We start from the raw sequence: 24378 nt of genomic DNA, 5'->3' as shown, positions 1-24378 counted from the left end.
CACGTACACATTTCATGCAATTTCACGCTTAGGAGCTGCCCTACTGCAGTAAATGTACGCCGGGTGGTCTGGAAGATTTTAATCGGTTCCCGACTGGCTCACGCAGATAGACTGTGGCAGAATGGCTCCCGGTGAAATGCTATACAGGTACGTCCAACTCTTTTTCGGCCACCAGAGGTGCGTGCGCGTGTCTGCTGCATGATCGCCGTCAGCCGTGCACGAGCCCCAGCACGGGGATTTGTGTGTGTGAACACACAAATCCCTGTGCTGTCAGGGAAGAGGAAACATTGTTTGTTCCTACTAAGTAGGAAAAACAATAGGTCTCCTTTCATAGTCACTCCCATCCCCAAACAGAACACACAGAGGGAACACAATTAACCCCTTGATCGCCCCCTAGTGTTAACCCCTTCCCAGCCAGTGACATTTACACAGTAATCAGTGCATTATTATAGTACAGATTGCTGTATAATTGTCAATGGTCCCCAAAAAAAGTGTCAAAAGTGTCCAATCTGTCCGTCGCAATACCGTTAAAAATCGCAGACCACCACCATTACCAGTTAAAAAAAAAATAATAATAAAAATGCCATAAATCTTTCCCATAGTTTGTAGATGCTATAACCTTTGCGCAAACCAATCAATATACGTTTATTGCGATTTTATAAAAATGTTTTTTTTTTAAAAATTTGAGGATATTTATTATAGCAAAAAATATATTTATTTTTTTTCAAAATTGTCGCTCTTTTTCTGTTTATAGCACAAAAAATAAAGACCCCAGAGGTGATCAAATACCACCAAAAGAAAGCTCTATTTGTGGGAAACAAGGATGCAAATTTTGTTTGGGTACAGGGTATCATTTGTGACTCTTGCGTGAAGAGCTTTTTTTTGGGAAGCATTATAACATATTCACGACACATGGTAGGATAAAAGCACAAAGATATATACTGGAGGGGAGGGGGGGGGGGGGGTTTGTATTGATAGAAAGGGTGGGAGGGAGGGGGGCGGGGTATATCACTAGGAAAAATGTAGGAACTGCAAAAATACTCGAGGAAGGATAAAGGGGATTATGGTATTGACTAGATATTGTTTTAATTTTGTTAAGTAGATGTGATGTATGGATGTTTTTTTTTCATCTCCCCCCCTTCCTAGAACTTTAAAACTCAGGCCTCTGAAAGGAAGGAATATGTATTGAAATTTTGGTAATGTTATTTTAAGATGTGGTCTGTATATTGTGAAAATTTAATAAAGATTAATATATAAAAAAAAAAAGAAGAGCTTTTTTTATAAAATAGACCCCAGGGTATGTATGCAATAAAAGAAACCTTTCCGTTCCCAAGCTTTTGTTTTTCTAAAGTTCCATTTTACCAACCCTGTTCAGACACACACACCTCTCTCTCTTTTTTTTACACTACAAGTCTGTGTGAAGATACTTGTGCTGATGAGGGGTGTGTGGCTATTACTCAGCTCTACCAGCACAGAACACTACAGTGTGAGAGCAGGAACAGAACTTCCATTGAGAAAAAAAGGTTACTTTAAACTTTTCAACAACAAAAATACATGTATAATAGTCCTAGTGAATTGTGTTGGTGTGAAGAAAACACAATTGCAAATTCACTTTAAGGGGAATTTGTCACAATAGAAATATATAAGGTTCACTTTAACCACTAGCTGTCAAAGCTGATTCGTCTGTATTTGCTAGAAAATTACTTAGAACCACAAACAATAAATATTTTTTTTTTAAGCAGAGGCCCTAGAAAATAAAATAGTGGGTGCTGTAATCCCTATTTTGTGTAGCGATTTTTCAAACGCAAGTTTTTGGAAAAAATACACTTTAATGAATTTTTGTGAACACAAACACAATATAACGTTACTTTTTAACATTGAGGTGTCTTAAGTCACATGGTCGTATCGTTTTTGAAAATAAAACCAACATTTTACAAGGGATATTCCAAATGTTTCTGGATGACTCTGCCCAGAATGAAAAATAGATTTTTGGGTTTGCTGTCCCAGTCCCAAAAGCATTGGAAGAAATACTGTGCCCCTATATCCCCATGTCCACAAACTGACACGGCAAAGGACAGCCTTAGTCCACCACGGCCACCACAGGCTTCTGCTTCTCTGATACAATTGGCACTGTGCCCGCTTTGCTGTGTTTGCGACGATTCACATCCCTGTAAAGGAGATTACAATTCATAAGTTGTGAATAATATTTTGTAAAACTTTTCTTGTTAATACAGATGCTAAAAAGAAACTTCACAGCATATTTATGAATTATAAGGATATCATCAACATTCCTAGCAGTTCATAATCACTGTTTTCGTGAGGACAGCTGAAAAGTTATAACAATAAGGCTCGGTTCACACTGCCATTGTTTGAAAGTCGCATGACTTGCGGTGCGACTTCCTGGCGACTGGAGTAGTACTTTGGTGGAAGAATAGAAGAGAATAGAAGTCACCTTGAAGTAGTACAGGAACCTTTTCTGAAGTCGGAGCGTGCTAATTAGAACAGCTTTCATTGACTAACATGGGATTTCACATGTCATGCGACTTGGGGTTTCACAAGTCGTGGTAATGTGAACCGAGCCTTAGAACCAAATGAGAGTTTTTATGGGAGGGCAAGATCAGCATTAGAGTAGTTCTGTATCTGAAACTAAGAGTCCATCTTCCATAAATATTCTATGACATCAGGATTGTGCTTGACACAGGCTGGAAGGTAATGTTGCAAGCCACATAAAATGATATACCTTATAACACATTGGGGTTGATTTACTAAAGGAAAATATACTGTGAACTGCAAGTGCACTTGCCCCAGAGCTTTGTAAACAAGGTAAAGCTTCACCTTGCAAAGGATAATCAATTTCATACAAGGAAAATAAAAAAAAACAGCATTTTTTCTTATACATGATTGGATGATGGAAACCAGCAGAGCTTCCCCTCAGATCTAGAGCAAATGCACTTGAAGTGCACATGCAGTGCACAGTGTTTGTCATGGACAAGGCATGGGTGAGTGAGTTTTGGGTGGAGGAACATGACTGGCCTGCACAGGGTCCTGACCTCAACCCGACAGATCACCTTTGGGATTAATGAGTGGAGACTGCAAGGCAGACCTTCTCGTCCAATAGCAGTGCTTGACCTCCCAAATGCGCTTTTGGAAGAATGGTCAAACATTCCCATAGACACACACTCCTAAAGCTTGTGGACAGCCTTCCCAGAAGAGTTGAAGCTGTTATAGCTGCAAAGGGTGGGCCAACTCAATATTGAACCCTATGGGCTAAGACTGGGATGCCATTAAAAGTTCATGTGTGTGTAAAGGCAGGGAAGACACCCCGGCTTGGACACCCTGACTGCAAACTTCCAAAGTAAGTCTTTGTTTTCCACTGTTCTGAGCCATATAACCTTTGATGAAATCATTTTTGACAATATAGGTAGGTAATAGCAGTAACAGTTCACACACATGGACACAAAATGAGGGGATAAATGCCAATGTAATTAAGCATTGACATGTATAACGGTATGGTCACTGTACACTGCTCCCTGGGCATGGGAAAGCACCAGAAGATTAACTCTAGGCCAAAAAAAAAAATAACAATTTTAGTCTGTGCACATGAACCTCAAAAGGAAGGAATCTGTATTGAAGTTTTGTAAAACCCTTCCAATATAAAATTAGACTTTTCAACCAAAACTGACACATTTTATGCTCGTTTTTAACACAAGTACAATACTTCAGATGACAACCAAAAATGTTTACATACTTCTTGCGACGAGCTTCCTTCATAATGCGTTGCTCCTTTATCTGGCTGTATATAGATTTGGGGAGGTGTCTGTGTCTTGAAATTCTCTTGATTTGTGGGTGATGCTGGAATTTTTCCTTTATCTTCTGGTTGTAGTTCTGAGCGGCTTTCTCACGTGGCGTCAGCTAAAATAAACAAAATATAAAAGGCTTACATGGACAGGTTCTACTATAAAATGTGGCAAACCACAAAGCTTTTTGGATTGTATTTTGCTACCAAAAGGGAATGCCTCTGCCTCCAATGATTAAGTCAGCTTTGAAAGTTTTCAGTCAGAATAGCTTGGGCGGGTTTGGGCTCTTGTCCAACAAACCCGAGCTTAGTGCATTGATCTCCTCCACCTCACACCCCTCCATAGTACATCCACCAAGCTGTGATGTGGGCAACATCAATTGGGAAGGAGAAGAGGACAGCCAGGTGGGGGATCAGTGTGCCACAACAGGTAGATCTGCTACAGCAGTTTCCCGGTGCCTCTTTGCATCAGGAAACTGCTTCTGTGCCCTCCTAACCCCACTGTACCATCTCCTCCCGACTTCTCTGTCCCTGCTGATCCCCTGTCCTGCTCAACCCGGTTCTCTGCTCTATGGGTCCCTGTACACTGCCCTACAGTCTACCGGCCTCTGTACACTGCCCTACAGTCTACCGGCCTCTGTACACTGCCCTACAGTCTACCGGCCTCTGTACACTGCCCTACAGTCTACCGGCCTCTGTACACTGCCCTACCTACCACTCACCTCTGTACACTGCCCTACCTACCACTCACCTCTGTACACTGCCCTACCTACCACTCACCTCTGTACACTGCCCTATATTCTACCGACCCCTGGACACTGCCCTACATACCACTGACCCCTGGACACTGCCCTACATACCACTGACCCCTGGACACTGCCCTACATACCACTGACCCCTGGACACTGCCCTACATACCACTGACCCCTGGACACTGCCCTACATACCACTGACCCCTGGACACTTCCCTACATACCACTGACCTCTGTACACTGCCCTATATTCTACCGACCCCTGGACACTGCCCTACATACCACTGACCCCTGGACACTGCCCTACATACCACTGACCCCTGGACACTGCCCTACATACCACTGACCCCTGGACACTGCCCTACATACCACTGACCCCTGGACACTGCCCTACATACCACTGACCCCTGGACACTGCCCTACATACCACTGACCCCTGGACACTGCCCTACATACCACTGACCCCTGGACACTGCCCTACATACCACTGACCCCTGGACACTTCCCTACATACCACTGACCTCTGTACACTGCCCTACATACTAATTATACTGGCCAGAACTCAGTTGAGCAAGTTTTTCTGCAGTACCACTTGGGGCACCACACCCCAGTGATCTTTAATCACTTACATGTTGTCTACCTCTGATGTAAGGGGCAGGTGTTGTGTAGTCTGGAAGGTGGGAACTCAAGCAAGGCTTATAACTACTGCAGCAAAGGGAAATAAAGGGAATAAAACATAATAGAATGTGTGTACTATACTAATTTAGCATATAAAAAAAAACGTAGAAATGTGACCTTTTGGAAGTTAAAAAAGTCACAAATTGTCTATATCTGCAACCATTCCTGCAAGAAACAGGTCCTGTTTTATGTTGTCTCTAGCGCTACAAATGCGATCAGTCTCATTTAGAAGTGAACTATAGCCTGGTAAACTGTTATGGTATGTGACAATGATCAAGTTGCAGCATCCTATTCTCACTGGGCCCATTCACACCTGAGCATTGTGTTGCTTATTGCCTGATGAATGAAGCACGAACAAGTACATGAGCTTCTTTGTAAAACTAACTATATATGTGTATGACCTCAATAGAAGCACCTGAAAAATGCATGTTTACACACGTGTTGATGTTGCTGCTATTTTTACAAGGTAATAACTGGATTTGAAAATGCATTTGATGCACACAAAGTGGATTTATATTGCTTGTGGCTTTTGAGGAATTTACTGAAGTTAAAGTTTTTCTGCTCAGAGTTTCCCAGAAAGTGTGGAAAACCTCTACGTCCCTAACCCACAGATCAGTAGAATTGTCCTGCCTTGAAAGACCGATCCATTATAGTAGTATTGCTTCCAGTCACTCCTGATAATAAAGTGGATAAGAGAGGGTTCCATCCTGTGACTTACCAGAAGGGAAAGTGGCAATCTCCATTAAAGTAGATATAACCTCAATCACTAAAATCTCATAAAATTTCAACCTTCAGTCTCTTTAAAAGCAGAAATTTGAGTTAAAAAAAATAAATAAATAAAATCAATACTCACCTCTATGTTCCCATGTTGGTTCCAAGACCGAGAATTGAGTGATGACACGGTGGCAGTCACTGCTCTCCATTCTGCCCCTCTAGTGCTCCCTAAAGCTCCAGCTGGAGAAGGGGCGGAACAGCTAGCTCCAGGTCCCAGCCTTTGTACCAAGAGGGGGAGCCAGCCGTCAATCAGGCAGCAAAGTGTATCCACAGAGCCTGCAGCGGCTACGGCACATCAGCTGATCGTGAGCAACAGTGACTTCGGGTCACAGAAGGGCAAAAGTTAAGTGTACTCGCGTGACCTACAGGAGATATTTTGCAAAAAAAAGCTTTCACCATCAAGAAGCCTGCCCTGAACAACGACAAGAACTGGAGGAAGGTGCTACAGACAGCATGGAGAAGATCAGCAGCACTGAGATTCCACAAAGAATGAAAAATAAATAAGTAAATAAATAAAAATGTAAATAAAAAAACAAAACAAAAAAACACATACTTTAAAAAGGAAAAAAATAGCAACGGCTTATGATACAAAGTACCATAGCAAACTAAGATGTCATTGTGTTATGTCCCATACACACTATCAGATTTTTTTTTTCCTTCAGGTTCACCAAAACCATGTAGTGCAAGGGCCTGCCTGATTGCATACAAATTGAAACTCCTAAGGTTTGATCTCATATTATATGGTTTTGGTAAATCTGAAGGAAAAACCGATAGTGTGTATGGGGCTTTAGGGGTTAAATCTCCTTTAAAGTTACCCTGCGAGTACAAGTTACTTTTATATATTTATGATTGCATACCCGCGGAATGAAAAAATAAAAATAAATTAAAAAATTATCTTTCTGGTGTCCTGTTTGTTTAAAATTAATGGGGTGGGCAACTACATGGCAAATGAGGTTCAATGTAGAAAAATGTAAAATAATGCATTTGGGTGGCAAAAATATGAATGCAATCTATACACTGGGGGGAGAACCTCTGGGGGAATCTAGGATGGAAAAGGACCTGGGGGTCCTAGTAGATGATAGGCTCAGTAATGGCAGGCAATGCTAAGCTGCTGCTAACAAAGCAAACAGAATATTGGCATGCATGACGCTCTACAAGACTCTGGTCCGGCCGCACCTGGAGTATGCTGTCCAGTTCTCAGGAAGGATGTACTGGAAATGGAGCGAGTACAAAGAAGGGCAACAAAGCTGATAAAGGGTCTGGAGGGTATTAGTTATGAGGAAAGGTTGCGAGCACTGAACTTATTCTCTCTGGAAGAGAGACGCTTGAGAGGGGATATGATTTCAATACACAAATACTGTACTGGTGACCCCACAATAGGGATACAAGTTTTTTGCAAAAGGGAGTTTAACAAGACTCGTGGCCACTCATTAAAATTATAAGAAAAGAAGTTTAACCTTAAACTACGTAGAGGGTTCTTTACTGTAAAAGCGGCAAGGATGTGGAGTTTCAAGAAACTATTAGATAAGCACCTTAACGACCGCAACATACAGGAATATACAATGTAATACTGACATATAATCACACACAGGATGGACTTGTGTCTTTTTTCAACCTCACCTATGTAAATGATGCCTCTTTGTCAGCCGCTACACCTCCCACCAGGACGGGAAACCTGTAGTTATGTATGAACTGGTGGGAGAAACCACAGTGTGCAGTTGGCAAGTGAGTATTCCACATATCCGAAGCATGGAATACACACAGCGGCCAACATGCAGCAAAGAGACTGCGTTATAGCAAACAGGCATGCTTTAAGATGAAACCCCCTTTAAGTGACATAATTAATATGACATCCCTTAAAAAAAATACGAGGTAATTTGCCAACTATACTTAACAGTCCCCAAATACTCCATAATCCTGGGCATCTTCCTGAGCCAGCCTAAACAGAGCCAACATTTTTTTCCTATTGTGCAGCAAGTTGTCAACAGCCTCCGAGTGAGAGGGCTTTTATTCTAATTAAAAGCAATGATTTTCTTTAATTTAATTGAGGAAGAGCAAAGTGCTGTTGCTGATTTAGTACAACCTAAACAGTTTTGCAGACCAGAACCTGTATGTATGCATACAATGCATTACATGGTGGGCAAAGAGGCTCTGATTAACTGTTTCATCACACATATCCGATCGGCGTATACTGGCAGAGGAAGAGCAATCGAATGCTGTACAGGCAGTCCCCGAGTCACAAACAAGATAGGGTCTGTAAGTTTGTTCTTAAGTTGAATTTGTATGCAAGTCGGAACAGGTAAATTTTTTAAGTATAAACAAGTGGGGTACTTGTGCGCTACTCAAAGTTTTAAATAAGAATAAATAAAAAGTGTAATAAATATTGTATATAGCTGCTAGACTTCTATAGTGTCACCAGCACCACAATTATATAACAGCAATCAAGTGAAGCAAGGCTATATATGTACATTCATAAATATCCAATAAAGTGCAATCTTCAAAAAAATGTCACAATGAAAATGCATTTTTTTTGCACATTGTATTGTAACATTTTTTGAAGCTTTATGAGTGTACATATATAGCGCTGCTTCACTTGATTGCTATTATACTTTTTTTAAGTGTAGCTCCAGTCAAAAAAAAATTTTTTACATTTTTTTTTATTGGCATAAGGAAGGGATAACTTCCCTGTATTTGTTTTACTGTCTGCCCCCCTGTTCGGAAGATTTCACCTCACCTTCTGTCCCTGAGACAATATGATTTTGAAAATTTTGGGTTGTTGTGCAAACAAGGATTGGTGATAAAGCTTAAAAAAAAAAAAAAAAAAAAAAAAAAAAAAAAAAACACCTTTTTCCCCATAATAACTTACAGGAGAGAGTTTCCCTTCCTTGGGGTAGATTTCCTCTCACTGCCTGTTGTCTCCCTCCATTTGTAACCCGGGGGACGGCCTGAAAACAGAGCCAGCCTGCCCAAGTCTTTTCTATGCAGGTAGAGCTGTAATACCATTTTACAGCCTGAAATCCAGTTAGCAGGTTCTGTTCATCTGGAGTTGAGTTAGATTTTTTTTTTCTTAAAGTCCAAAACTCCATTTAAAGTGGTATTAAAGTCCTATGCTGCATACACATGACCGGTTTCGCCGTCAGAATAAACTCTGAAGGTTTTTCCGACGGAGTTCCTCTGAAACTGTCTTGCGTACACACAATCAAACCAAATTCTGATCGTTAAGAACGCGGTGACGTACAGCACGTACGACGGGACTAGAAAAAGGAAGTTCAATAGCCAGTAGCTAATAGCTTCCATCTCATACTTGCTTCAGAGCATGCATCGTTTTTTGGTCCATTGGAACAGCATACAGACGAACGGTTTTCCCAATAGGAATTGGTTCCGTTGGAAATATTTAAAACATGTTCTATTTCTAGGTCTGTCAGAATTTTTATTAAAAAAGTGTCATATGAGGCATACACACGATCGGAATATACGATGAAAAGCTTCTGTCTGACTTTTTCTGTTGGTCATTCCGCTCATGTGTACGCGGTATCAGTTTAACCACTTAACAACCGGCCCATAGCCGAATGACGGCTACAGGGCGGTTGCTTAACCCAGGGAGGGCGTACTATGACATCATCCCAGAATTCCGCTCTTGCACGCCCCCCCCCCCCCCCCCCAGAACATCCGTGAGGACCCGGCGGATCACGCTCATTGCGGCCGTTTACCATGTGATCGCTCTGTCAAATGACAGGGCATTTCACTTGTAAAACAAACCGGCGTCATGTCATGAGGCCGGTTACTCTCTCCTCTCTGTCTACCGATCGGTACAGTGTGAGAGGAGATAGGGAGAGATCAGTGGCAGCAGCGCTGTGGGCTGGATGTGTATTGCCCACAGCGCTGCTCTGTGACAATTGCAGTCACATCCACCGATCCATCCATCCATCCCTCCATACTGTGCAATACCCTGCCATACCCAGCCATACCCAGCCTCTGTATGTGGCCAGTCTGTGGAAGTCTCACACGTGGTATCGCCGTACTCAGTAGGAGAATCTATTTTGGGGTGTCATTTTTGGTATGTACATGCTATGTGTTAGAAATATTGTATAAATGGACAACTTTGTGTTAAAAAAAAATAAAAAATAAAGTGTTTTAACCACTTCCCGCCTGCCGGCCGTCATAAGACTTCCTTGAATTTGTGCGGGGATATCTGAATGATGGGTGCAGCTACAGGCATCATTCAGATATCAGCTTTTTCAGCCGGCGATTCCCTACACCATAAGAATGATAACGGCTGTTCCGCTGCTTGATCATTTTCACGGGGGGTGAGAGGGGATGTCTCCCTTCTCCCGCCGCCCTACAGTGCTTCTACCGACTCACCGCTACGATCGAAGCCAGGATCTTTTTTTCTTTTTTATTTCAGGCTTTTCAGCCTAGAGGTGAGCTGTGGGGTCTTATTGACCCCATATCTCACTGTAAAGAGGACTTATCATGCCATATTTCTATTACAAGGGATGTTTACATTCCTTGTAATAGGAATAAAAGTGATCAAAAAGATTTTTTGGGGGGGAAAAAAGTGTCAAACTAAAATAAAGTAAAATGAACAATAACATTTTTTTTTTTAAACCGCCCCTGTCCCCGTGTGCTCGCATGCAGAATCGAATGCATACGCAAGTCCCTCCCACATATAAAAATGGTAACCATTGTTCAAACCACACACGTGAGGTATTGCTGCAAACGTTGGCATGAGAACAATAATTTTGGCCCTAGTCCTGCTCTATCACCTATGGGGATTTTTAAGTAGCAAAGTTTGACACCATTCCACGAGCATGTGACATTCTGAAGGGTGACATGTTAGGTATCCATTTACTCGACGTAACTTCATCTTTCACATTATGTAAAAACATTGGGCTAACTTTACTGTTTTGTTTTTTGTAAAGCACAAAACTATTTTTTCCAAAACCGTGCGAGATAAAAAGTTGTAACGACCGCCACTGCATTCTTTAGGGTCTTTGTCATTTTCTATCAAATAAATGATGATTTTTACATGTAGGAGAGAAATGTCAGAATTGTCCTGGGTGCTCCAGAACGCCTAAAGGTGCCCCCTGCATGTTGGGCCTCTGTATGTGGCCATGCTGTGTAAAAGTCCCACACATGTGGTATTGCCTTACTCGGGAGTAATAGCAGAATGTGTTTTGGGGTGTAATTTGTGGTATGCATATGCTGTGTGTGAGAAATAATCTGCTAATATGACAATTTTGTTAAAAAAATAAATCTTGATTTTGCAAAGAATTGTGGGGAAAAATGACAACTTCAAAAACTCACCATGCCTCTTTATAAATACCTTGGAATGTCTTCTTTCCAAAAAGGGATTTTGAGGGGTATTTGTACTTTTCTGGCATGTTAGGGTCTCAAGAAATGAGATAGGCCATCAGTACTTCAGGTGTGATCAATTTTCAGATATTGGCACCATAGATTGTGGACTCTTAACTTTCACAAAGACCAAATAATATCCACCAGTTTGTACTTATTTTTACTAAAGATATGTAGCAGTATAAATTGTGGCCAAAATGTATCAAGAAAAATTACTTACCGTATATACTCGAGTATAAGCCGAGATTTTCAGCCTCTTTTTTGAGGCTGAAAGTGCCCCCCTCGGCTTATACTCGAGTCATCGCTGTCTGCCTGCTCGATCAGCGTGTCGAGCAGACAGACAGCGGCCATTCTATAATTCAAAAGCCGCGCCTCCGGCTCCGCCTTCGCCTGTGATAGGCGGAACACTGAATTTCCCAGCAGCCTGTGTTCCGCCTATCACGGACATCGTCTCATCCTCGTACTACGGACGAGGATGAAAGGATGGCCGTGATAGGCGGAACACAGACTGCTGGGAAATTGTGTTCCGCCTATCACAGACAGGGAGGCGCGGCATTTGAACAGGGGAATGGGCGCCGACGAAGAGCGGTGATCCTGGGACGGGACCGGACGGAGGCTCGGCTCGGGACGGGACGGGACCGGACGGAGGCTCGGCTCGGGACGGGACGGGACCGGACGGAGGCTGGGGACACAGGTAGGCTGGACAAGATCAAGAAAAAAGCTCTATGTGTGTATCTGTCTCCGCTGGGATATCTCAAATATCAGTTCAGTGGTTCAGATCTAAATGGTAAAAAAGAAAGGTATTTTACAGTAACAGCAGAGAAAGCAGCCATTAGGAGAGTCCATCAGAAATGTTCTCAATTGAATACTCTATAGGATTAAAGGGCAAGTGCCTCACTTATGTCTATCCCATGGTTTAGTTGAGGAACTAATAATAAAAGATACTCTGACATTCATAAAAAAGCTGAAAAATGCAGGAGCATACAAGGTCCAGATACAAGATGACATCATTGTAAAGTTAGTGTGATGAAGTCATTGAGTAGTACTTGTATGACTACGGTGTTTCACACACACACAGGGATGGATGGATGGATGGACACACACACAGGGATGGATGGATGGACACACACACACACAGGGATGGATGGACACACACACAGGGATGGATGGATGGATGGACACACACACACACAGGGATGGATGGATGGATGGACACACACACAGGGATGGACAGGCATATCTCACCCTCGGCTTATACACGAGTCAATAGGTTTCCCAGTTTTTTGGGGGTAAATTGGGGGCCTCGGCTTATACTCGGGTCGGCCTATACTCGAGTATATACGGTATTTGCTAAATTTTATATTTTAGTTATTTATTTATTTTTTACAGAATTTTCAGTCTTTTCCTTTATAGCGCAAAAAAACTAAAAACAAACAGTGATTAAATACCACCAAAAGAAAGCTCTGTGTGTGAAAAAAAGGACAAAGGGTACAGTGTTGTATGACTACAGTAATTTCATTTAAAATGTGAGAGCACTGAAAGCTGAAAATTGAAAAATAAAAATAACAAACATGTCATACTTGTCTGCTCCGTGCAATGGTTTTGCACAGAGCAGCCCCAATCTTCCTCTTCTCGGGTCCTACACTGGCATTCCTGGCCCCTTCCTCCTGCTGAGTGCCCCCAGAGCAAGCAGCTTGTCTGGGGGCACCCAAGCAGGCTCACTTCCTGTGTGAATGGATACATGGTATAGCGGTTCGGCCCCACCCCCTCCCTCTTCTGACTTGCTGTGATTGACAGCCTCCGTCAGAGGCTCCTTACCTAGATCAGAGTCATACTGACGTGGGCGCGCGCCGGCTTGCCATCCTGAAAGATGTCATATGACATCCAGTCAGGATAAAAACCACTGTCCAGCCATCATTCTGCTATAGGCCGGGGTGGGAAGCGGTTAAAGAAGAATTGCAAGTATGGCTATATTATCCACTTCCGGACTGCTGCACGCCGATATATGTCCTTACTTTGAAGGGGGATATCTTTGTTATGGCAGCAGCTAGCTACCATAACCCCGGTATCCTCTTGTTCAACCGGCGCTCCGCTTCAAGATAAAAGTGGTCTCTGTGGCGGATTCGCAAGATCACTTATCAGTGGCAGGAGAGGGCCTCCCGCTGTGTTCCGGTGCCCTCTACCGCTTACCGGAGCAGTCGGCAATCGGGTCCTTCTGCTGGCTGGCCATGGAGACGAGTGAGGGGAAGATGGCCCCCGCCCATCTCCATGACATTGCAGGGCAGAAGCAACGTCAAAACGCCATTTTTTTTTTTTAATTCAATTTTTTTTTTTTTTTATTGCATTTTAGTATAACTGAGATCTGAGGTATTTTTGACCCCAGATCTCATATTTAAGAGGTCCTGTCATGCTTTTTTTCTATTACCAAAGGATGTTTACATTCCTTGTAATTATTTTAAATTTTATTTTTTTAAACTGTGTAAAAATAAAAGGTAAAATAAATAAGAAAAAAATAAAAAATTTTTAAATGCGCCCTGTCCCGCCGAGCTCGCGTACAGAAGCAAACGCATACGTGAGTAGCGCCCGCATATGAAAACGGTGTTCAAACCACATTGCCACCATTGGTAGAGCGAGAACAATAATTTTAGCCCTAGACCTCCTCTAACTCAAAACATGCAGCCTGTAGAATTTTTTAAACGTTGCCTATAGAGATTTTTAAGGGTAAAAGTTTGTTGCCATTCCACGAGTGGGCGCAATTTTGAAGCGTGACATGTTGGGTATCAGTTTACTCGGCATAACATTATCTTTCACAATATAAAGAACATTTGGGCTAACTTTAGTGACGTCTTATTTTTTAATTAAAAAAATGTGTATTTTTTCCAAAAAAGTGCGCTTGCAAGACCGCTGCGCAAATATGGTGTGACAGAAAGTATTGCAACGACCATCATTTTATTCTCTAGGGTGTTAGAAAAAAAATGTATAATGTTTGGGGGGGGGGGTTCAAAGTAATTTTCTAGCAAAAAAAATATGTTTTTAACTTGTAAACAACACATCAAAAAAAAAAAAAAAAAAAGAGGCTCGGTCCTTAAGTGGTGTTACATAGTACATTGATCCAACTTGGACCAATGTAACCATGTATATACCATATGGATACCACCGGAAGCTAAAAATCGCTACAGTAGACACCACTATTTCAATTATCTCCACTTACTTCTGATGGCCTGTGTGAAGCAGCTGGCCTGACTCATTGTAAACAGAGGTCGGCAGCCCAGCCTAAAGACTGACACACAAGATGAGATTAATCGGAGAAATTATCTTTTTTTTTTTTTTTTGCACGCTAGTCTCATATTAAAAATAAAAAGAGGTTACTAAAGTTACAAAATATCTCGTACGACAGAATATTTGGAAGGGATACAATGTGTTATTTCTATTGTATTTTCAGACAACTACTGTACTGATTAAACTAATTTGTAGGATCTGGTTTTAGAAAAGCTGCGTACTAACGATCAGATTATTGTATGATCGATTTGAAAGCTGTATTTTTCGTACGATTTTATGATCGTGTGTACGGGCCTTAACGTGTGTGTTTGCTTCTCACACAAGCTCATCATCATGCTGTCCTGAAAGAACCAATGTAGCCTGCAATAAGGCTAATAGGTGTGTTTTTTGAAGTACATGTCAAACACAGGGGCTGCCATTACCTACCTCCTTTTAAAACAATGTCTGTTGCCTGGCAGTTATGCTGGTCTTTTGGCTTTAATACTTTTTGAATTCAGAAGTCCTTATCTGCATATCTGTTCTGGGTCATCATTTTAGAATATTCAATCAAGAGAGTCAACATGGTAGCCAGGCAATTAGCATTTCCAGAAGGAGTGGTCATTTTATAGGATGGTCCCAGCATACGCTTTCATTTTTTTTTATATTTTTTCATTATATTTTTATTATAATTACAATAAAATACTTATATTTGACAATCAAATATAAAAATAAAAATCTATTATGTTGTGAGTTCTGCCTGTCTGCTGGCAATCTCTTTCCAGCACTTTCCCTGCATGCTTTGCAGCTTCTACTCAGTTTACGATTAGTTATTAAGGACTACATATCCCATGGTACCTTACTGCCTGAAAGCAGTGATTCCTGTACTGACTCCTCTATGACTAAGCCCTACTGGGCAAGGCGAAATGCGTCATAGGGTGTGGGTCAGTGGAGCAGCGCTGGCTAAGGCGATTATTTACATCTAACATGGATCGAGTTGTTTCAGTGGTGTCTTATACTTCTCTTACGGACATCCTGGATTTATGAAACTGGACGCCAGCACCCTCTTTCTTGAGCACCAGCGGGAGGCCACACCATATCATGCTCTTGCATGGAGCAGCACTGAAAGTTTTGACAGGTCCTGTAACTCCTCCACCTCTGTAGTGTAGAAGGCAGGCTCTGTGAAATGCGTGACACAGTAGTGCTTACTTACAGGGCATAGCGAGAACAAAACTTCAAGATCATTCAGATTAACCTCATATTGCCGGCGCTTCCCAGCCCTTTAAGAGGTTACATTCCTGATAAAGGGGTCCTGTGTGGCTTCCGAAACCTTGCACTACACTGTCTTGTGATGTGATCTTTCTTGAATAAAAAAACAGTTGGGGCGAAATTAATGATCCTTGGTGTGCTGGTGAATATTTACATATCATATGGGTTCCAGTATACAGCTGGTGATCGCTACAACATCCAGCCCCCTAAAGAGCTTACTCCAGGAATGTGTGCGATGGGAATATGGACTGGGTTTTAAGAGGTTTAGGATGCCGGGAGGCGGACCGCGGCTTAACATCACGTAACCGCCGTGATTGTCTTAGCTAGGCGATGGTAATGCAGCGGCACAGATGTATTGGGGGCAATTTATGCAAATGTGCAACTCCTCGGCACTAAGGACCAGGCGCTGAGGGGCTGCATATTTGCGGACGACCAGAGCCAAGGGGTTAGCTTAGAAATAATTGAAATACAATGTGGAAATGAATATAGGATTTTACATTGTGATCATACACTTAATAGTGGCTGCAAACCCTAAATCCAAAAATGAGCAAAGCATATTCTTATATAGCGTGTACTTGCCTAGTGCAGTGCTTGTCTGCTCTGTTATGAGCCACCACTAACAGTTTTTCCTGACACCAGGCAATCCTAGGAGGCAGTCCAGCCCCCATCCAGCACACAGCAGATAACAAACAGCCTCAGCTGTACATTTCTTCCAATGAGACTGTGTAGAGGGGGTGTGGCTCCTTGCCTCCTGGAAGCTGAGAAATATCCTCGGATATGTGTATTATGGAAGGCTATGGAGGAGAGAGTGCTGCAGATAAACAGGTACAACTTATGTAGGAGTTTTTTTGCTTCATCACTGCGTAGCAATAGGATGCTTTAATTGGATGGGATGAGGTAGGGAAGTGGGGGGAGACAGGATTTAGTCTTTGTAATAGCGTAAAACCAGAATCAAGGGTCTTGATCATAGATAGAATGTAAAGACATCATACAAAAAAAAAAAAAAAAAAAATTGAATTTTATGGGGTAGCAATGAATCGGACATCAATTATTCACTGCAGGTGAATCTTCCTTTATTGCTGTTTTTTTACATTTTTTTTAAATTCGTATTTAAATTTTAAAATATTTGTTTTATTATGGTTTTAATAAAAGTCGCATTCACTGCTACTGGATACTAAGTGTAGTTAGTATCCAGCCCCCCTCACTTAGATACCCCCTGGTCTTTAAACAGCTAGAAGAAAACTGCGCTCTTGGCTATTTACATTGGCCTCCTGCTAGGAGAAAAACTAATTAGGATTCAATTAATTGTGCTTTCTTGTTAAAGTGTTGAGCAATGACCTGTACACTGAAAAACAGTGCTATTTACAGGAGACTTAAGTCTCCCGCAGTGGTGAAAAGCTGGATAGCGCCTCCATGTGGCCAGAAAATGAACACATTAACCTAGAAGACTCCTGTAAGTAATTAGTACAAAACTGAACAAACACAATAAATTATTCACATTGTTTTGAAGCTTTTCTTGTTGTTGTGGTTTATTAAACTTCACCCAAACATCAGGATACCGATTTGCGGGATTTTTAGTTTTTGGCAAACATGGTGTAGAGAAGTCTATGATAAGAGAAATAATAACCAATGCAAGTGTGTCAAGCTACAACTCAAGAGTTAAAGGGCTGCAGCATTCACACTATAGCATTTTTGTGAACGCGTACAGAACCACGCAATTTTGCATGCCTTAACGAAATTGCTTTGTGCAATACAATAGAGCTTGCTATGGGGGCACAAGCAGAAGAGGAGGAACGGCCAGTGCCAACGGGGGACCCCACAAGAGGAGGAATGCGGCTGCTCTGTGCACAGCAGGTAAGTAAAACATGTTAATTTTTTTATTTTTTTTTAGTTAAAGATTGCTTTTACAATCACTTTAACGTAAACAAAAAAAAAAATGTTGAAATATTATTTAAGTAGCCACAAATGATATAAATCCACGTTGAGTGCACCAAATCCCTGTGCAAATCCAGTTAATACCATAGAAAAGTAGAAGTAACATCACAATGATGTACTTGTACAGAGAGCAGCCCCACCCATTGCAGGCTGTCTGCAAAAAAAAAACAAGAGGAGGGGGGTGGATACCAGACCAGTTACCCTGCACAAGGAGAGCGAGCAATAGAGACTGGCCTTAAAGTGCAGACATCATTTCATGCTGGACTATTTCATAGATCCGGAACAAGTACACAAAAGGACACCAAGATTAAAAAGCACCTTCATGATTCTTGTAATTTGATGAGGTTTGTGTCCTCTCCCATCTCTCCCTCCCCGCCAACCATGTCATTCTATCAGCAGGGCAGGGGATGGGACCAGCTGGAGATCTTTGCAGAGCAGGAGTCTTTTCATATTAAAGAGGAAGGCACTGACATTTAAAAAAAAAAAAAAAAAAAATAATGCAACCTGCAAGGTGAAGGCATAATGAGCTAATATGCATAGCATACTAGCTCATTTTGAATAACTTACCTGAGAACGAAGCCCCTGAAGCGGTCCTCCATCTTCACCGCTGCGGCGTGCTCAGTGCGCCTGCATGCGCCGTAGACAGCGGTGCCTGTCTTTTTGTAAATATCCCCTAAAAACTGTATAGGTTTAGGAGATATTTCTTGGACCTGCAGGGAAGCCTTAATCTAGGCTTACCTGTAGGTCAAAGTGGTTTGTAAGGGTTTAACCCGCTTGTTAACATGAAAAGTTGGGCAGCTTCCACCCTCCATCCAGATCTGCAGCTCCTACCGCCCCCTGCCATGCAGATAGGATGTCATCATTGGCAGGGAGGGAGAGGACACAGGCTAAATCCTGCCCCTGCACTGTGAGTGAGAAGGGGGGGGGGGGGGGCAATGATTGCTAGGGGCACTGTAAAAGGGCACCGTGATGTAGAGGGGACTGCACTGTAATCATTACAGTGCACCTTTAAAGTACAGTCCCCTTTATATCACAATGCCCTTTTACATTCCCTTCACATAACAGTGCCCCTTTACAATGCAGTCCTTGGTACATTAATGTAAAGGGGACTGCACTGCACAGGGGCACTATAATGTAAAGGGGGGCTGCGATTTGAAGGATAACTTAGGACACTGTGGGACTGCTATAAAAAAGAAGAACTGTAATGTAAAGGGGGACTGTGCTGTAATTGGGGGTTATGGTGTGAAGAGGGGCTGAGGAACGACTCGGAACACCCCGCCGGCTGCCACGAAACCGGTGCATGGTACCAAAAAGGTTGGGGGGACGCTGCTTTACATGGTACCCAACTCAGGCTACATACAGTTCATACAGAGCACCTAGCTGCTGCATCTATTAGTGAAGGAAATTGTTTGTTTGGACCTTCTTGGTACAAATGAACTATTTAAACATCACTAAAACCTGGAGTTCTGTTCCAAAGCAATGACTAAGTAGTGAAACAAGGATGAGGATAACATCCCAGAAATAAGCGTGCACTGGCAGTTTCAGATTTTTATCTTTGCAGGTTCCTTTAAAAAGGAAATTATTCTTTCTATAAATTAAGAAAATACAATGACCTTGCATCTTAATTAAAAGGAACAGTACTGGAAGTGCTAATGACTCACGTCAAGATCTGAGGTTGTATAGAATGAGTCAGAGGAGAAGCTCACATCCCCGAGCTGTGTGCTGCACCCTGGCTATGCAGTCTCTCTGCAGACACAATTAACAGGATTACTTTATTGGACAAGACGAGTGTTCTTACCAGGCCAAGTTTTTCTGAAGCATTGGCTTTCCATATACGAATGTTCATTTCATCTGAACCGCACAGAATGTATTTGTTGTCTGATGACCATCTGACACAGGTTACATGCTGCATCCTCTTTGTGTGATACACTTCCCTGGGACCAATAAGACAGCTCACAGTTAAGGTACTTACAGAAAAACACTATACAGGGAGGGAAAAAAGTATTTGATCCCCTGCTGATTTTATACGTTTGCTCACTGAAAGAAATGATCAGTCTATAATTTTAATGCTAGGTTTATTAACAGTGAGAGACAGAATAACAACAAAAATATCAGGAAAAACACGTATCCAAAAAAAGTTTGACATTTAATTTGCATTTTAATGAGTGAAAACAGTACTCAATCCCCTATCAATCAGCAGGATTTCTGCCTCCCAGGTGTCTTCTATACAGGTAACCAGCTGAGATTAGGATCACTCTCTTAAATGGAGTGCTCCTAATTTCAGCTTGTTACTTGTATAAAAGACACCTGTCCACAGAAGCAATCAATCAGATTCCAATCTCTCCACCATGGCCAAGACCAAAGAGCTGCCCAAGGATGTCAGAGACAAGACTGTAGGACCTACACAAGGCTGGAATGGGCTACAAGACCATCGCCAAGCAGCTTAGTGAGAGGGTGGCAACAGTTGGTGCGATTATTGGCAAATGTAAGAAACACAAAATAACTGTCAATCTCCCTTGATCTGGGGCTCCATGCAAGACCTCAGCTTGTGGAGGTTCAACGATCATGAGAATGGTGAGGAATGAGCCCAGAACTACATGGGAGAATATTGTCAATGATCTCAAGGCAGATGGGACCATAGTCACCAAGAAAACAATTGGTAACACACTACATCATGAGGGACTGAAATCCTTAAGTGCCCACAAGGTCCCCCTGCTCAAGAAAGCACATGTACAGGCCCGTCTGAAGTCTGCTAAAGAACATCTGAATGATTCAGAGGTGAACTGGGTGAAAGTGTTGTGGTCAGATGAGACCAAAATCAAGCTCTTTAGCAACAACTTAATTAACTTGCCATGTTTGAAGGAGGAGGAATGCTGCCTATGACCCCAAGAACACCATCCCCACCATCAAACATGGAGATGAAAACATTATGCTTTGGGGGTGTTTTTCTGCTAAGGGGACAGAACAACTTCACTGCATCAAAAGGGATGATAGACAAGGTCACTTACTGTCAAATCTTGGGCGAGAACCTTCTTCCTTCAGCCAGGGCATTGAAAATATGTCATGGATGGATATTCCAGCATGACAATGACCCAAAACACACAGCCAAGGCAAAGGAGTGGCTCAAGAAGCACATCAAGACCCTGGAGTGGCCTAGCCAGTCTCCAGACCTTAATCCCTTAGAAAATAGGTAGCGGGAGCTGAAGGTTCGAATTACCAAACATCCACTTTGAAACATTAATGACTTAGAGAGGATCTGCAAAGAGGAGTGGGACAAAATCCCTCCCGAGATGTGTGCAAATCTGGTGGCCACCTAAGAGATAAACGTCTGACCTCTGATTGGCAACAAGGGTTTTGCCACCAAGTACTGAGTCATGTTTTCAGGGGTCAAACACTAAATTTCACTTATTAAACTGCAAATCAATTTAGAACTTTTTTGAAATGCATTTTTCTGGATTGTTGTTATTCTGTCTCTCACTGTAAAAATAAACCTACCATTAACATTATAGACTCATCATTTCTTTGTCAGTGGGCAAACGTACAAAATCAGCAGAGGATCAAATACTTTTTTCCCCTCACTGTAGGTTCCCTATACTGTCCAGTTTGTTCACAATAAAAGAACACGTACACACGAGCAGACTTCTCATCGGACTGAACTCTGAAGGACTTTGGTAGAGTTCCTCCAAACCGGACTTGCCTACAAAGATCACACCAAAGTCCAAACGTTTAGAACGCGATGGGACTAGAAAAATTAAGTTCAATAGCCAGTAGCCAATAGCTGCCCTTCCGATGGACCGAAAAACGACCCAACAGCATACAGACGACCGGTTTTCTCGATAGGAACTGGTTCCGGCGGAAAGATTTGAAGCATGTTCTATTTCTAGGTCCGTCAGAATTTTAGAACGAAAAAGTCAGATGAAGCCTACACACAAATCGGAATGCCCGACAGAATGATTCCGTCTGTCCTTTTCTACCGGAATGTCCGGTCATGTGTACAGGGCATTACATTGGTCAAGCTTGGTCCAATGTAACCATGCATATGCCATACACGGGGGATTCCTCTAGAACAGCGGTGGTTAATGTATGAGATAAAAGGGACATCAAATGCAGTTCCTGACATTACCAAAGAGCCGCATATGGAGGTTGATTTACCAAAACTGGAGAGAGCAAAATCTGGTGCAGCTGTGCATGGTAGCCAATCAGCTTTTAACTTCAACTTGTTCAATTAAGCTCTGACAAAAAACATGGAAACTGATTGGTTTCATGCAGAGCTTCACCAGATTTAGTAAATTAACCCCATATTGTTCAAAATACCTAATGCTTAGGAGGACCGTCAGAAACTGCAGCCCTAATAGAGGAAATGAGGGTCAGAGATTGTGGACATGCTGCATTGTTGGCGGGGGATATTCTGCAGAAGACAATATGAAACTGGGAACATGTTCAATGAAGCCAGCAAAGGCCAGTGCTATTACCCTAATCAATGTTCCCACTACAGGGCCCCACATATACCAAATGGCCGCATGTGGCCTTCGGGCCGCAGGTTGGGCACTAGGGCTCTAGAAAATGGAAATCATTGTAGTAGACACCTCTACTCCAGTAATCTCCAGTTATTTCTGGGCTGGGACCCTTGCCAATCCAAGCAGCTGTCTTACCATTAACAACTTGGGTACATTACCATATATACTCCATTATTAGGCTATTTTTCAGCACTGCAATAGCTAGACTGACGATTATCTGGTCATGCAGCACTGTAATCATATATTTTTTAAGACAGATAGCACTTTATTTTGGTAGTATTTAATAACCACTGGGTTTTATATTTTTACTACATAAAAAGGAAAAAACTAAAATTGTGGGTTTGCTTACAATTACCTTTCATTCCATTACCTTTAAAAATATGATCCCAAAACACTGGTGGCCAGCGGCACTTTAAAAACCTCCAAAGAACATTTCCACAATAAAAGGAGGTCACTACGACAGCAATTGGTGGCACAGACAATGGGACAGGTAAGCATTTATTCTCCTTCGCAGGTAGAACTTTTCAGCCATTTTTTCCCACTAACAGAATTGCTTTAAAGCAAATCTGTCACAAGACAAGCTTGAAAGAGGATATTGTGCTCTTTTTCTGAAAAAGGCTAGTCATGGTGACATTGGTGGCTTTGATTTGATTTGGAGTCGATGACCCAGAGAAAGTTTGCAGTCAAGGATATCCAACATTCTCTGACCTTTTGCTTACTTGCTCTGGGTCAGGACCCAGAAAGCATTAAAACCAGAGGGTTTGCAAAACAGCCAAATGGCTAGTATTTTCAGAAAGGGCCAGCAATGACACCCACTCATTTATTCCACGGCTCATGGTTTACATGGAAGTAAAACCTGTATTGAGAAAAATATTGAGGATACTATGGCTGATCCTTCCTTCTGCCTATGCTAGTTACTGGCTACCACTTTGATTCAAGGGTTTAAGGTTGCCTGGGAACAGTTAAGCTTACTGTGTCTGGGAACACTTGGAAGAGGTGGTATGAACACCGATCTCTCTCTCTCCTAGACAGTCCCACCTCCCCTACACTTAGAACACAGTAAGGGAACGCATTTAACCCCTTGAACGCCCCTAGTGTTAACCCCTTCCCTGCCAGTGACATTTATACAGTAATCGGTGCATTTTTATAGAACTGATCTCTGCATAATTGTCAATGGTACCAAGCTCTATTGCTTTACGGTGATAGCGGCTTCACCATATCCCAGGGACAAGGTGCGACCATGATTTCGCCAAAGAGCTGCATCCAATCACAGTCGGTCGCATGTACACAAGGAGATGCCATTTAGCGGTTCTCCTTGCCTCACACTAAGAGTGTGAGGTGGGGAGAGCCAATCAGTGGGATCTCCTCACGTGGGGATTACAATGCAGCACTAAAAGTGCCCATCAATGATGCCAGTCTGTGCCCATCAGTGCTGCATATCAGTGCCACCTCTCATCAGTGCCCTTCAATGAAGGAGAAAAAGTTGTTTACTAAATTTTCTGACAAACTAAGAAAACTCCCCCCCCCCCCCCCCCAAAGCAAACAATAAAAAAAACCAGCGGTGATTAAATACCACCAAAAGAAAGCTCTATTTGTGGGAAGAAAATTATAAAATTAATTTGGGTGCAGTGTTGCATGACTGCGCAATTGCCATTCAAAATGCGACAGCGCTGAAATCTGAAAATTGGCCTGGGCAGGAAGGGGGCAAAAGCACCCTGTATTGAGGAGGATAATAGCACATAATACAGCCCGAGTCTTTCATCACATACTGTTGGGAAAAAGACCTTAGTACCTTATTTTCTACAGTAAGGCTGATAATATTCTCACCTGCTGTGGCCGCTTTCAACCGAAAACATGCGAATGGATTTATCAAAGCTGGCGGATACAAATTCCTTTCCAGTTGGGGAATAATCAACATCCAGGACAGCAGACACGTGGTCCATGTGCACCTTTACTGGACTGTCCATGTAGCGTATGTCATAGGTGTACAGTCTGTATAGAGACACATTAACAGATGCAAATAAGATAATCAATTTTATATAAAACA

General features: G+C 42.3%; 1 protein-coding gene across 1 annotated transcript in view; it reads right to left on the bottom strand.

Moving 5' to 3' along the window:
- Positions 1-1283: 1283 nt before the first annotated feature.
- The window catches only part of DCAF13 (DDB1 and CUL4 associated factor 13), a 47815-nt gene continuing 24720 nt past the window's right edge, over positions 1284-24378 (bottom strand). Inside the window, exons 8-11 of the mRNA XM_077493144.1 lie at positions 24159-24323; positions 19613-19748; positions 3749-3912; positions 1284-2168 (exon numbers count right to left, since the gene is read on the bottom strand). Coding sequence (XP_077349270.1) covers positions 2081-2168; positions 3749-3912; positions 19613-19748; positions 24159-24323 — 553 coding nt within the window. The 3' untranslated portion in view covers positions 1284-2080. The remainder of the gene's footprint in view (positions 2169-3748; positions 3913-19612; positions 19749-24158; positions 24324-24378) is intronic.

The sequence above is a fragment of the Lithobates pipiens genome, unplaced genomic scaffold (assembly GCF_037356315.1).
Source record: "Lithobates pipiens isolate NorthernLeopardFrog02 unplaced genomic scaffold, aLitPip1_a1.2 Scaffold_19, whole genome shotgun sequence".
Taxonomy (NCBI): Eukaryota; Metazoa; Chordata; class Amphibia; order Anura; family Ranidae; genus Lithobates; species Lithobates pipiens.
The sequence above is the reverse complement of the archived record's forward strand: the minus strand, read 5'-3'. Positions and strand labels throughout refer to the sequence as shown.